The 16091-nt window shown below is 42.4% G+C and overlaps 1 protein-coding gene across 11 annotated transcripts in view; it reads right to left on the bottom strand.

Moving 5' to 3' along the window:
• ankrd26 (ankyrin repeat domain 26) overlaps positions 1–16091 on the bottom strand; it is a 193824-nt gene that overhangs the window by 150919 nt on the left and 26814 nt on the right. For all 11 annotated transcript variants that reach the window (XR_013580202.1, XM_078568012.1, XM_078568013.1 and 8 more), the window contains 2 exons: positions 4718–4754; positions 3540–3609 (listed from right to left, as the gene is read on the bottom strand). Coding sequence is in view for 10 of the 11 variants with exons in the window: in XM_078568012.1 (XP_078424138.1) it covers positions 3540–3609; positions 4718–4754 (107 nt within the window). In the remaining variant the exon portion in view is untranslated. The remainder of the gene's footprint in view (positions 1–3539; positions 3610–4717; positions 4755–16091) is intronic.

The following is a 16091-nucleotide window of genomic DNA, read 5'->3' as shown; positions in this document are numbered from 1 at the left end:
CTCTCTTGTTGGAGATAGTCATTGGCTGACACTTGTGTGGTGCAAATGTTACATGCCACTTGTCAGCCCAAGCCTGGATATTGTCCAGGTCGTGCTAGAGTTGGACGTGGAATGCTTCAGCATCTGAGGAGTCGCAAATAGTGCTGGATATTGTGCAATCATCAGCGAACATCCCACTTCTGACCTTATGATGGAAGGAAAATCATTGATGAAGCAGCTGAAGTTGGTTGGGCCAAGGACACTACCCTGAGGAACTCCTGGAGCTGAGATGACTGACCTCCAACAATCACAACCACTTTCCTTTGTGCTAGGTATGACTCCAACCAGCGGAGAGTTTTCCCTGATTCCTATTGACTCCAGTTTTGCTATGGCTCCTTGAAGCCGCACTCAGTCAAATGCAGCCTTGATGTCAAGGGCAGTCACTCTCACCTCACCTCAGGAGTTCAGCTCTTTTGTCCATGTTTGAACCAAGGCTGTACTGAGGTCAGGAGCTGAGTGGCCCTGGTGGAATCCAAACTGGACATCAGTAAGCAGGTTATTGCTAAGCAAGTGCCACTTGATAGCACTGTTGATGACCCCTTCCATTACTTTACTGATGATTGAGAGTAGATTGATGGGGCGGTAATTGGCCGATTTGGATTTGTTCTGCTTTTTATGTACAGGACTTAACTGGACAATTTTCCACATAGCTGGATAGATGCCAGTGTTGTACTGGAACAGCTTGGCTAGAGGTGCGGCAAGTTCTGGAGCATAAGTCTTCAGTACTATAGCTGGAATATTGTCAGGGCCCATAGCTTCTGCTGTATCCAGTGCCTTCAACCGTTTCTTGATATCAAGTGGAGTGATTCGATTTGGCTGAAGACTGGCATCTGTGATGTTGGGGATCTCCAGAGGAGGCCGAGATGGATCATCCACTCAGCACTTCTGGCTGAAGAGTGTTGCAAATGCTTCAGCCTTATCTTTTGCATTGATGTGCTGGGCTCCTCCATCATTGAGGATGGGGATATTTGTAGAGCCTCCCCCTCCAATGAGTTGTTTAATTATCCACCTCCGTTCACGACTGGATGTGGCAAGACTGCAGAGCTTAGATCTGATCTGTTGGTTGTGGGGTCGCTTAGCTGTCTATCACTTGTTGCTTATGCTGTTTGGTACGCAAGTAATCCTGTGTTATAGCTTCACCAGGTTGACACCTCATTTTTAGGTATGCCTGGTGCTACTTCTGGCTTGCCCTCCTGCATTCTTCATTGAACCAGGGTTGATCCCTGGCTCGATGGTAATAGTAGAGTGGGGGATATACCAGGCCATGAGTTACAGACTTTGTTCGAGTACAATTCTGCTGCTGCTGATAGCCCACAGCGCCTCATGGATGCCCAGTCTTGAGTTGCTAGACCTGTTCAAAATCCATCCCATTTAGTACAGTGCTAGTGCTCCACACACGATGGAAGGTGTCCTCAATGTGAAAGCGAGACTTCGTCTCCACAATGACTGTGCAGTGGTCTCTCCTACCGATACTGTCATGGATAGATGCATCTGCGGCAGCAGGTTGGTGAGGATGAGGTCACATTTGTTTTTCCCTCACCACCTGCCACAGATCCAGTCTAGCAGCTATGTGATTTAGGACTTGGCCAGCTCGGTCAGTAGTGGTGCTACCGAGCCACTCTTGGCAATGGACATTGAAGTCCCCCACTCGGAGTTTATTTTGGTAGCTCAAATGCAGACGGTACAACTGACTGCAGCCAGGATACTAGGCATTCACCTGCATGATGTCATGAGTATAGTTGCACACCAGCTGGACGATGAGGGAGTAGAATTCCTTCCAGTTGTGGTATACCTCAGAATTTATCTGCGGCGTGCACAAAGCTATAAGTGTGCAGTCAAAGGCAGCCTGCACAATATATATTACCCTCAACCTGTTTATGACTAAACACAAATGGTAATATAATCAACACAAAGGGGAAGTATGCTATCCTAGCAAAGTTGCATGCTTTTTCTGTCTGACTTCTCTGGCAAGAGAAAGAAACGTTCTCAGTTTTATTTGAAAACAGAGCCTCAGGGAACTCCCTCACATATCAGAAGAGAGAAAATTTCGAGATATTGCAAATATCGCCTGCTCCAGCCTAGAAAGTGCCTGATGCAAAAAAATTCATCACCAAAATCAGTTGTACAGCCACTTACAATGCTGTCCTCATCCACTTCTGGGGCTGCAACAAGTGGCAAATTTCAGTAATTATCTCCTTAGTGAGACAGAGATGTCACATACACAGTTCTTTGGTGACATCGAGATCGAGAATTGCTCCCTCAAAACCCTAGTTTGATTTGGCCCATGCTGAGAGCCCATCTCCTCCTCTTCGTCCTCACTCTTCGAGCAGCTTATCTCCTCTGTATCACCTCTGTTCACTCTCTCTATCAAGTTGCAGGCCAAGGGGAATGGAAGCTACTGCGCTCATTACCAGGAGCAAATGGGGTCTGAGCAGGACCCTTGAGGTCAAAATCAACCAAGCATTCACCATCTGCTCTCTATGCAGACTTTAGCAATGTTAAATAGCAGCACAAACCACTAAACATTTCTACTAACTCAGCAGCGGCCAGTAGAAATTGAAAAGCAACTGCCCTGATCCCTTTAAATAGTGCTTAAGGGGGTCCCTGATGCTGCTGAACATATGGTTGGCTATGCATGTTTAAGAAAGGGCGGTGACTGGAACATTCAGGCCAAAAATGGCACTGCTAGTGTCAAATCAGCATGACACACAGGACAACCTGACAATCCGCCTATTGTGCATACCTCAAGCACACGTTCCCAGCACCCACGCTAATGACCTTCTCAAAAGGGCATTTGGTGCGGCCTGCATCAAAGCGCATGCAAGACACCATTTTGGTGACAAAGCAGCATGGCATGGAAAATGATGCACAACCAAATTTTATGGCATTTGTGTTTAAATTCCTTTATGGTCTTTCCTTAGCCTTCATCAGCTCTATAACTCCTAACTCAAACTCTCCATTTCTCTAACCTTAGCATTTTGCACAAACCCATTCCCCTTCATCCAACTGCCAGTGGCATTGCCTTAAGCTGTCTGGGCCCAACACTTTGGAATTCCTTGACCAATACTCTCTGCCTCATTGATCACCAAGCATGGTGCACTCCTGTCTGATAGAGAAGTTTCCCCGAACAGGGCAATCCTTCTCACATGTACCAAACAGCCTCACCACTTTGCCAACCTTGGAGCACTGCATATTAGATGCTTTGCCACTTCATCACTTGCCCATCAATTCCATTTATTTTGACAGCCTCTCATTTTGCAACATATAGCTACTGCATAGGCTGCAGCAACTCACCACCTTCCCATCCCTTTTAAGTTTTAGCTACATCCCTTTAATGACTGCTGACAACCTTTGCAGGATTAGCAGTTAGAGACCGAATTCCAAAAGTCATTTCAGTGTCTTATGATTATAATCAGGAGTCATGTTATGAGCTATTCAAACTTTAAAAAAAAACATTTATGACAAGCCTAGTTAAAACTATACCAGAGACAAAATAGTACCTTGGAGATAAATTGGAGTTCCTCATCTTCATTTGAAGATAGCCAGGAGTCACCTGCACCTTTTGAGGCTCTAAAATTAAAATATGCAAATACAATCTCAATAGAGAAAAACAAAAACTAATAAATGTACCCATATTAAAAATATTTAAAATGCAACAGCAATAGTCAGAAGATACATATTCCTTGAACATTGCTGAAGAGAGAGACATGTGGCCAAACCTTTTTGTTTTGCATTCATGAGGACAAATGCAAGAATGCCAAATTTCAAATGATCACAACAATTTATATTATAGGAGAAAAGGGGAGCTGCTTGGTTGGCAAGTCGACTCCGATTGGCTGAGGCACTGCCACCAAGTAAGCAACAGGGAATTACAGGCTCTCCATGCTTCTGGATAATTCAAAAAAGGTGCAACGTTTGAACATATTCCTTTGGTTTGCAGAGAACGAATACGAATGTATGTCGCTTCTAGCGAGCATAAATGAGCCACATTACAAGCTCGACTGATTATTTTAAATTGAATGTCAGTGTAGCTATGAGCGCACTCAGGATTGTTCAGCAAGTGCTGCCCAATTGCGGAATCACATCTAACAGTAGACGTTTTGTTTTGGATTTTGCAAACATGGGCTGGTTGAGTAAGGTCTGTACTCTTATTATTACAAACAGCCGGAGGAACATTTTGTTTGATTCAATCAACAAATCGTTGGGATGTAGGATCTACAAACGATTCCGTGATTGGACAGCACTTGCCAAACAATCCTGAGTGCACTGATAGCTACACTAAAAAACAATTTAAGATAATCAGTCAAACACATAATGTGGCTCATTTTTCACTTGCTAGAAGCAATATACATTCATATGCAGTGATCCCCGTTTTTTTGCAAACAAAATAAATTACTTTCAAGTCTTGCACCTTTTTTGAATTGCCCGGAAGCTTGGGGGGCCTATAGTAGTTCCCTGTTGCTTTCTCCATGGCAACACCTTGGCCAATCAGAGTCGACTTGCCAACTAAGCAGCACAATTTTCTCCTGCAGTATAAATTGTTGTGATTATTTGAAATTTGGCATTCTTGCACTTGTCCTGATGAGTGGAAGATGAAAGGCTTCGGCATCATGTCTCTCTTTTCAGCTACATTCTAGTTCAGTACTAGCAAGCAACTGTTTGTATAAATATTTCTTACCTACTGACTGACTCTGTCTGAGATGCATCATCTGCTACTGCAAAATAAAGCAAATAATTTACATGCTTTTATACATTTCTTGTTTCATGATTCATAAGATTTAGGAGTATAACTTTTAGTTTAGGGATTGAAATTTTTAAATGCAAGATAAATGAAAACACCTGGCTTCAGAAGCTGATAAACAGACCTAAAGTAATTGCAACTCAAAAGATGGCCTATGTTTATTTTATAAGGTGATAATGGGAAGTATTGGAAACTAAACAATGGGCTACCTTCCTGAGCTTCTTGGTGGAGATGGGATGTCTACAGCTATCTCAATAAGGGGTTTAAATTATTCATATGGTTTCCCAGAACAAAGGGAAGATTTGGAAATTGGAGATAATTGTTTAAATCTCTATCTGGGACATCCCAGGTATGTCATGTCGCTGTGGCGTTAGATTGCACAGAGGTTTTTTTTTGGCTTTGAGTGTTATCTGTGATTTCTTGGAGAAAGAGTTAGTTGAAGTCTGGGTCCACAGCAATTTGGAGAAGGCAGAGTATCTGCCAGAAGCTGTAAAGCACCTCCATCAGTAGCAGAAGGCTATCAGGAACCAGGAGTATTTCTGATTTGGAGTCACTAAGCAAAAGTGCAGCGAGGCTCATGTTTGAACCAGGGAGCCCACTATCGTGAGGCGTCGAAGGAGAGTTGGAGGGTTTGTCTAGTTGGACACCAGCAGAAGGACCCCAAAAGTCTCATAACTCGGAGAATAGCAGGAATACTGAGAAGAATCAAAGTTAATTTCTGAAAGCTATGGCATATCTTGGTTTGGTCCCAGGAGATGCGAAGGAACCTCCAAGATCCTATATAGGGGGAATCTTGGGTGGAAGCAAAACTACAATGGTTGAGATTTTTGTGTTAAATCATAAGTGTTTACAAAACATAGTGTTGTGTTACTGGAGCTTTGTTTAGCTCCTGCGTGATTAAAGTTTTTATTTAAAAATGAGAAATCTTGTGGCATAATTCTTTCAATTAGTAACTGGGAGCTCAAATTTCTTTTTTCAAAACTATTGGTCTCTATAAAAGTTGTCACAGCGTGGAATTTCTTTTATTAAAATTTAGTTTTGGTTTGGTCTTCTTCATTGTTTCAATGTTGTATATCCTTCAAATACAACACGATAAGGCTATTGTCCAACAGAAAAATATCCATTTAAGTGTTTTATTCTATGCAGGTTTGTGCAAGTCGTGATGTTTCTACACTCCCATACCAAGGGCTGAATTTTCACCTCGCGGGCAGGTGTGTGCTCGGCCCAATCAAGCGTAAAATAGCACAGGACGACATCGGGTGAGTGTCCCGATGTCATCCCGCGCTAGTGTGATATTTCGGTCGGCAGGCACACGCAGAAGTCAGAAGCGTGCCCGCCGGCAATTAAGCCCATTAATAGTGCAACTGACTCCGATTTTTCATTGTCTGTCCAACCTAGGTTGGCGGATGGGTGAATCGGCCAGGTGGCCTTTGCATTTTTCACCAAACCTCATCCATGGGCAGGATGAGATCCCCATGATGAAATAAAATATTAACAAATTTCTGTGGACAGCATTTTCATCAGCTAAGTTTTAAGGTGATTGATTATGATGCATGGACACATTTTTCAGCTTTTGAAACCTTTATTTTTGCTTTTTCAGGTCTTCAGCTCACTGAGGCAGCTCTCTGCCTTCAGGGACCTTCTGTCAGCGCTGGCTTGTGCCCGAGTTGATGTCATCGCCTGCCCTCTTCCCACCCCAGCAGCGCTGAGCTTTTCTGTACGTGTTTCACCCTGGCTGGCCATTAATTGGCCAACCAGGATGAAATCGCAGTCGAGGGCCAATCGCGGTCGGCAGTCTGTTTACCAGCCGATCCTGGGTCCGCCAATCGCGCCCGCCCGCCGAGCTGAAAATTCAGGCCCAAATGATTCGCATTGAGGCTTTCTAGCAAATTGATGGACATTGTAATTTGAACCCTAATAAATGACAAATATTTCGTAGCCAGTTGTCTTTCATAGATGATTTTCAGAAAAAAAAGTTACAACAGACATCTCCAGAATAAATATTGCTTACATACCCAAACATTAGAAAACTACGGTAGATATTTCAATTGCTCCAATGCCTCAATATCTGCAAGCAAATGAATGCTACTTGTTCAACAAAGGGGAAAAACTCTTTGTGAGGAAGATCCATGATCAGTTTCACAACACGGATCATATCAGTATCAGATGCTCTTTACCACTCTTAAAATGTATATTTTAGTTCTTTAACAACAAAGGTAAAAGACAGCATGCAACATTAAATGCAACATAGAACTCAAGGCTGTAGCCAGCCATAAAGGCGAGGGCAAAAGAGCTTTTTCCATGAACGAAGAATTACATTCAAAAGTTAAGACCATTGCATAGTGCAGAGTTGATACTGTAGGTAATCTAGCATAATTTTGTTTTTTCTTCTGATATGCTACAACAAATGTATTATATGGAAGTAGTACAGAAAACTAAGGTAGGGTCCTCTCATACGAATGTAATGGTTGGCTTCCAGCAGTCACAATGAAGGATTTGTTACCTTGAAATACGATCACAATTTCAAACTTTCACTGCGGGGGAGAAGATTGCTGGTAACACATCAGCCACCCATTATAAACCCATATCAATTTTCTATTCCATTGAAACCCACAGATGATATGCTAACAAGTTTTTTGCCTGACATTAAAATTTACTCCATTTTATTGTAATGATGTTAAAAGAAAGTGTAAGATGTCCAAAGAGCTTCTCTAGAGACAGTGTCAAGAAAACCTCTTTGCATATTGGCCACATGGATATAAGTTCAATAAATCTAAGCTAAAAATCTGAGGACAAATTACATTTTTTAGGGATAGTTAAATGCAACACAGTACATGTTCTAACTGCAGTCAAGAGAAAGGCCTGATAACAAAAAAGGTATTTTTTCTACACCTAGATACCTTGCACTTAAAATTATTTTCCTCCTTTTGTGAAATTTGAGGTCTCTTCCTAGATTCCCATTAGCTTCACCTAATTTGTGCAGTATGAATGGACATTCAAAAATACCTATAGATGCCAACAAGAAGACAATAGCTCAAGTTTCATGGCATGTTGGGTCAGCATGCACTCAATTATTCTGAAACTTTCCAAAGCTACAATTTTAAAATACAAAATTTCCTGCATTTATATGAATTAGATAACAGAATAAAAAAACATTTTGCCTAGTCAGTAAACAAGCATGACTGAAAAAACCAAGCGCAGTTGAGAAAATATGGAACAGCAATTACACCTTTGGGGGGGAAAAAGCATTTGTTTAAATTGTTTTCCAATGGAAATCAAGTTTTTGTTTGTGAGGCTTTCTAGCAAATAATGGACATTATAATTTGAGCCCTGATAAATGACAAATGTTGCGTAGCCAGTTGTCTTTCATAGATGATTTTCAGGAAAAAAAGTTACAACAGAATTGAACTGGAAGATTGATGGACGTTAATATTTATGTTAATTTCTCCACTTGACCGCATATTTAACAGGTTAATTACTTTTTAATGTATGAAATACTTAATATATATTATTTAGCAATACAGCGCATCAGCTTCAATGTTTTAATATTTTCATTGACAGTATTTTGCTTTTGACAAAGATAAACAGAAACACAAAAAAGATTAATCAGAAGATGGAGAAATTCATCTACAGATTTCCTATAGGAAAATTAAAGGCTGAAATACCTACCTGATGAATTCTGGAGATTATGTTAAAGCTGCTGTCAAAAAGTGTTGCAATATGTAGTACTAAAGTGATAAGGTGGCTGATTCAGTGATGGCATTGCCTTTGAACGTCACGAGGAAGCAGGTAGACACTCATGGTGGAGAGGGTCATTGCTTGGTATTTGTGTGGCGCAAATGTAGCTTTCCACTTAGTAGCCCAAGTCTAAATATTATCCGGGTCTTGCTGCATGTGGCTACAGACTGCTTCATTATCTAAATTGTGAATGGAACTGAACTTGGTGCAATGAGTGAACATTCCCACTTCCAAACTTATGCTGGAGGGAAGACTGCTGATGAAGCAGCTGAAGATGATTGAGACGAAAAACTCCTTCAGCAATGGTCTGAGACTAAGACGATTGGCTTACAATAATCACAACCATCTTTCTTAATACTTGGTATGACTCCAGCCAGTGAAGAGTTTATTCCCCCAATTCCCATTGATATCAGTTTTACAAAGGCTCCATGATGGTACATTCAGTCAAATGCTGCCTTAGTGTCAAAGGAAATCACTCTCACTTCACCTCTGGAATTCAGCTCCTTTGTCCACGTTTAGGCCAAGTCTGTATTGCAGTAAGGAGAACTTTGTTGGGTAGATGCCAATGTTGTAACTGCACTGGTACAATTTGGCCAGAGGCCCAGTTCTGAAGCACAAGTCTTCAGCACTAGAGCTGAGATGTTGTCGGAACCCAGGCTCTTTACTGTGTTGTGAGCTCAGCCATCTTTTGATATCATATGGCTTCTGTGATGGTGTGGGTTTCACTTGGCATTTTTGACAGAAGATGGTTACAAACACTTCATCCTTTTTTTTGCACTCTCTTGCTGGTTTCTGCCATCATTAAATATGGGGATGCTTGTTAAACTTTCTCCTCATGTTAGCTGCCCACCGCCATTCACAACTAGATATGGCAGGACTAAAGAGCTATGATCTGATCTGGCAGTTGTAGGATTACTTAGCTCTGTCTGTAGCAAGTTGTTTCTGCTGTATAGCATTCATATAGCTTCATCAGGTTGGTACATCATGTTTAGATATGCCTAGTGCTAGTGCTATTATGCTTTCTTGCACTCCTCGTGGGTTTGGTCCCTTGGCTTGATAATGACGGTAGTTGGAGAGCTAAGCCAGGTCACGAGGATACAAAATGTGGAGTACAATTCCGTTGCTGATAATGGCCCACAGTTCCTCATGAATATCCAGTTTTGAGCTGCTCATTCTGTTCTGAGTCCATCATATTTAGCATAGTGACAGTGTCATACAACATGATAGGTAGGGAGTGTCTGCAGTGTGAAGAGTCTAATGGTCTGAGTATACAGGCTATGAGTCCACAGGCAGGAAGGGAATGGATGATCACTAGGCAGGGCAAGAGGACAAGGCAGTCAGTGCAGGAATCTTCTGTGGCTATTCCCTTGCAAAACAGATATACCGCTTTGGATACTGTTGAGGGGAACGGTCTCTCAGGGGAAAGCAGCAACAGCCAAATTTGTTGCACCACGGTTGGCTCTGCTGCACAGGGGAGGAGTAAGGAGTGTGGGAATGCAATAGTTTTAGAGGATTCAATTGTAAGGGGAATAGATAGGCGTTTTTGTGGCCACAAACAAGACTCCAGGATGGTATGTTGCCTCCCTGGTGCTAGGGTCAAGTCTTTGAGTGGCTACAGGACATTCTGAAGGGGGAGGGTGAACAGCCAGTGGTCGTGGTACACATTGGTACAAACGACCTAGGTAACAAAAGGGATGAGGTCCTAAAAGCAGAATATAGGGAATTAGGAAGTAAGTTGAAAAGTAGGACCTCAAAGGTAGTGATCTCAGGATTATTACCAGTGCCACGTGCTAGTCAGAGTAGAAATAGCAGGATATATCAGATGAATACGTGGCTGAAGAGATGGCGTGAGGGGGAGGGTTTCAGATTCCTGGGACATTGGGACCGGTTCGGGGGGAGTGGGACCAGTACAAACTGGATGGGTTACACCTGGGCAGGACCGGGACTGATGCCCTAGGGGGAATATTTGCTAGAGTGGTTGGGGAGGGTTTAAACTAAAATGGCAGGGGGATGGGAACCTTTGCAAGGAGTCAGAGGAGGGGGAATCAAGGACAAGAACAAAAGACAGAAAGGGGAATAAGAAAAGTATAGGCAGAGAAATCAAGGGCCAGAATCAAACAGGGCTTCAGTGAAAAATAGTGGGAACAGGACAAGTAATGTTAAAAAGACAAGCCTCAAGGCTTTGTGCCTTAACGTGAGGAGCATTCGCAATAAAGTGGATGAATTAACCGCGCAAATAGATGTAAACATGTATGATATAGTCGGGATTACGGAGGCATGGCTGCACGGTGACCAGGGATGGAGACTGAACATTCAGGGGTATTCAGTATTTAGGAAGGACAGACAAAAAGGAAAAAGCGGTGGAGTTGCATTGCTGGTTAAAGAGGAAATTAACGCAATAGTGAGGAAAGATATTAGCTCCAACGATGTGGAATCTGTATGGGTAGAGCTGAGAAACACCAAAGGGCAAAAAACGTTAGTGGGGATTGTATATAGACCCCAAACTGTAGTGTTGATGTTGGGAATGGCATTAAACAGGAAATTAGGGACTATTGCAATAAAGGAACATCTGTAATTATGGGTGACTTTAATCTGTATATAGATTGGGCAAATCAAATTAGTAACAATACCGTAGAGGAGGAATTCCTGGAGTGTATACAGGATAGTTTTCTGGACAAATATGTTGAGGAGCCAACTAGAGAACAGGCCATCCTAGACTGGGTATTGTGCAATGAGAAAGGAATAATTGGCAATCTAGTTGTGCAAGGCCCCTTGGGGATGAACAACCATAATATGATAGAATTCTTCATCAAGGTGAAGAGTGACGTAGTTGATTCTGAGACTAGGGTCCTGAATCTTAATAAAATGAAACTAAGATGGTATGAGGTGCGAATTGGCTATGATGGCTTGGGAAACGTTACTTAAAGGGATGACGGTGGATAGGTAATGGCAAACATTCAAAGAGCGCATGGGTGAACTGCAACAATTGTTTATTCCTGTATGGCGCAAAAGTAAAGCAGGAAAGGTGGCCAAACCATGGCTTACGAGGGAAATTAGAGATAGTATTAGATCCAAGGAAGAGGCGTACAAATTGGCCAGAAAAAACAACAGACCTGAGGATTGGGAGAAGTTTAGAATTCAGCAAAGGAGGACCAAGGGATTGAGTAAGAAGGGGAAATTCGAGTACGAGAGTAAGCTTGCGGGGAACATGAAAACTGACTGTAAAAGTTTCTATAGGTATGTGAAGAGAAAAAGACTGGTGACGACAAATGTAGGTCCCTTTGTCAGAAACAGGGGAATTTATAATGGGGAACAAAGAAATGGCTGACTAACTAAATACATACTTTGGCTCTGTCTTCATAAAGGAGGACACAAATAACATACTAGAAATGTTGGGGAACATAGGGTTTAGCGAGAGGGAGGAACTGAAAGAAATCAGTATTAGTAGGGAAATGGTGTTGGGAAAATTGATGGGATTGAAGGCCGATAAATCCCCAGGGCCTGATAATCTACATCCCAGAGTACTTAAGGAAGTGGCTCTAGAAATAGCGGATGCATTGGTGGTCATCTTCTGAGATTCTATAGACTCTGGAACAGTTCCTACAGATTGGAGGGTAGCTAATGTAACTCCATTATTTAAAAAGGGAGGTAGAGAGAAAACAGGGAATTATAGACCAGTCAGCCTGACGTCGGTAGTGGAGAAAATTCTAGAGTCCATTATAAAAGATTTAATAGTTGAGCACTTGGAAAACAGTGGCAGAATTTGACAGAGTCAGCATGGATTTACGAAAGGGAAATCATGCTTGACAAATCTACTGGAATTTTTCGAGGATGTAACTAGTAGAGTTGGTGAGGGGGAGCCAGTGGATGTGATTTATTTGAACTTTCAGAAGGCTTTCGACAAAGTCCCACATAAGAGATTGGCGTGTAAAATTAAAGCGCATGGGACTGGGGGTAGTGTATCGAGATGGGTAGAAAACTGGTTGGCAGACAGGAAACAAAGAGTAGGAATAAACGGGTCTTTTTCCAAATGGCAGGCAGTGACTAGTGGAGTACCGCAGGGATCGGTGCTGGGATCCCAGCTATTCACAATATATATATTAATGATTTAGATGAGTAATATCTCCAAATTTGCAGATGGCACAAAGCTGGGTGGGAGGGTGAGCTGTGAGGAGGATGCAGAGATGCTTCAGTGTGATTTGGACAAGCTGAGTGAGTGGGCAAATGCATGGCAGATGCAGTATAATGTGGATAAATGTGAGGTTATCCACTTTGGTAGCAAAAGCAGGGAGGCAGATTATCTGAATGGCTATAAATTGAGAGAGGGGAATGTGCAACGAGACCTGGGTGTCCTCGTACACCAATTGCTGAAAGTAAGCATGCAGATGCAGCAGGTGGTAAAGAAGGCAAATGATATGTTGGTCTTCATAGCGAGAGGATTCGAATACAGGAGCAGGGATGTCTTGCTGCAATTATACAGGGCCTTGGTGAGACCACATCTGGAATATTGTCTGCAGTTTTGGTCTCCTTATCTGAGGAAGGATGTTCTTGCTAGAGAGGGAGTGCAGCGAAGGTTTACCAGACTGATTCCTGGGATGGCAGGACTGACATATGAGGAGAGATTGACTCGGTTAGGGTTATATTCGCTGGAGTTCAGAAGAATGAGGGGGGATCTCATAGAAACCTATAAAATTCTAACGGCTAGACAGGGTAGATGCAGGAAGGATGTTCCCGACGGTGGGGGAGTCCAGAACCAGGGATCACAGTCTCTGAGGATACAGGATAGACCATTGGAGATGGTGATGATGATGAGGAGAAATTTCTTCACCCAGAGTGTGGTGAGCCTGTGGAATTCACTACCACAGAAAGCAGTTGAGGCCAAAACATTGTATGTTTTCAAGAAGGAGTTAGATATAGCTCTTGGGGCGAAAGGGATCAAAGGACATGGGGAGAAAGCGGGAGTGGGAGTTGAATGATCAGCCATGATCATAATGAATGGTGGAGCAGGCTCGAAGGGCCAAATGGTCTCCTCCTGCTCCTATTTTCTATGTATGTTTCCATGTATGAAGACAGGTTTTTGTCTCCACAGGAACTGTGGTGATGGTCATGGACAGATGCATCTCAACAAGTATAGTGGCGAGGGGAAATTCAAGTACATTGTTCCCTCCTGGTTCTCTTAAATCTTCAATGGCAGCAAAGTGGTCAAGTTAAGCTTGGTGTGACAAAAATGAAACATGTTTTTCTTTATTTGATTAGTTATCAGGTTACTGGTTGATGAGAGGTCACAAAGGGCTAAAATGTTTTTAACAGCTAACTACTGTAATATGGCCTGAAAAGACAATGTAACTGATTAATTTTCAGCTGCATATTATGACTATAGTTGTGCCTGTTATGCTGTGAGAATGTACGTAAGGTATGGTATATCAACTGAAATTGGCCACTTTGTTAGCTTGATCTTTGTGAGAACACAAGGGTTAAGGGAGCAAAAATATAGTAAAGAAAACTTGGTCAATTCACCTCAGAATAGAATGTCCTAAAGCAGGATATAGGCAATAAAATGACTAAAAGTCTGTAATTATAAGAGGTCAGTTATGAGGTATTTTTTCAAATCGTAGATATTCCAATGGTACAACTTCTATCATTATCAAAACTCAGGATCAATCTGATTAAGGGAACATGGAATGCTAGGCCTCTTAGGGAGTCTTGTAACAGTCAAAAAGGGAATTTTGAAACAGTTCATTGGGATTCTGTCCATGAGGATGACATCACCTTTGACCACTCACAGAGTTGTCCATGCAGAGAGTAATCAATCTCGCTGATCATCACAGGTTCTGAACACATATACAGGGGGGCATAACAAAGGTGTATATTTCCTTTGTTTCTCAGTGTACAGCCAGACATTGGCCAGAAGTTACATCTTTTCCCCTGAGCATCTGGTCTGCACTCCAGGTATAAACAGAGACTAGGGGCAGAATTTTGCCGTCGGCGAGTTGGGGGGGGGTGCAGGGTCCGCTCGCCGACATGTAAAATGACGCGGGATGACGTTGGGCGGAACCCCCGATGTTATCCTGCCCCATTTAAATTTTCAGGAAGGCGGGGGGCGCAGCAAAATCAGCTGCGGGCTCGCCGACCTGTCAACGGCCAATTGAGGCCATTTAAACAATTAAAAGGACCTGCCCGACCAACCTTAAGGTTGGCGGGCAGGCCAGGAGCCGTGGCGGCAAATAGAGAAAACATGAAACCTCATCCACAGGCGGAATGAGGTTTCATGCAGGGTGTTAAAAATTTTAATAAAGTTAATCTGTAAATTATGAACATGTCCCATCTCATGTCACATGAGGGGCACATGTTAGGGTATTTTTTTTTCTATTTTTAGTATTGTTCAAAGTGGAAGCGATCTCCCTGAGGCTGCACTTAGCCTCAGGGAGATGTACGCTCTTTCGTGCGCATGCGCGAAAGAGCGCTCTCTCGCTTTTAGGGAATACCCCAGCTCACAAAGGGAGCGCACAGCACTTCCTGCTGGACATCACGCTGGGCAGGCTTTAATTGGCCCGCCCACGTAAAATGGCGGTGCGGCCCGCTTTGCTTGCGGGGATTGGCTCCCCGCCCGCCGGAGATTGGGTTGGGCCCGCCCGCCCGATAGGCAGAAAATTCTGCCCTAGAAGGGACCAGCTGGGCTGGGTAAGAGGAAAGCTTGTGAGTATCACTCAGGGAACATATAACCTTTTAGTATCCTGATTGAGTTAAAGCAGGAAGCTAGAGGGGAAGAAACCAGTTGTTTTTCTGTGGGTTAAAGTAAAGACATTGAAGGGTAAGGCTGAGGACTGTGTAGAAGATTTGGCTTTGTGGATATCATCCAAATAACAGGATGTGTAAACCTTTGATCTCATAGTTTAAAGTAAGATAGGGAGCTGGATGAAAGAGGCCAGTTGTCTGTAGTTTAAAAGCTAAAACATGAACTGGATTGGGAAAATTCAGCTTCTGTGGGGTATTTATAAAATGAGGACACATTGCATTGAAAGAAATCAGTTTGTAAGCTTTGTTTTTTATTGATAAGTTCTGCATGATGCTATTCATCTGTTCATCAGATTTTGAAACATAGTTCAATAAAATTAGTTCAAGAATGCTATACTCTTGTCAGTGTCATTATTTATTCTATTCAAGTTTGAATCCTCGTAAGAGTTCAAGGGTTACACTATTTCTTCAAACTAAAAGAATTTATACTTACACCCTCGTATGCCAAAGGCATTACTAAGTATCTGTGGCTGGTTCTCGTTGAATAAAAGGATGTAGTATATTAAAACCTTTTAAATGAAGAGTTATTGATGTTATTTTTATTAAGTATTATTCTTGACAACAGGCTGCACAACAGGCTAATTGCTGAGTAAATTTTCAGTGAGAAAATCAAGCTACTGGCTCAGGCCAACATAACAAATTCTTTGAAGTGATTTCATTGGTAGTTTCCTGCTCCTTGCTTTGGGTTGAAAAACTAAACAAATGCTCAATTTTCTGTTCGCTCACTGACCAAATTGAATTGCTTTGATTCACTAATGTTCAGTCAATTGGATCTTTG

The sequence above is a fragment of the Cetorhinus maximus genome, chromosome 22 (assembly GCF_964194155.1).
Source record: "Cetorhinus maximus chromosome 22, sCetMax3.hap1.1, whole genome shotgun sequence".
NCBI classification, from domain to species: domain Eukaryota; kingdom Metazoa; phylum Chordata; class Chondrichthyes; order Lamniformes; family Cetorhinidae; genus Cetorhinus; species Cetorhinus maximus.
The sequence above is the reverse complement of the archived record's forward strand: the minus strand, read 5'-3'. Positions and strand labels throughout refer to the sequence as shown.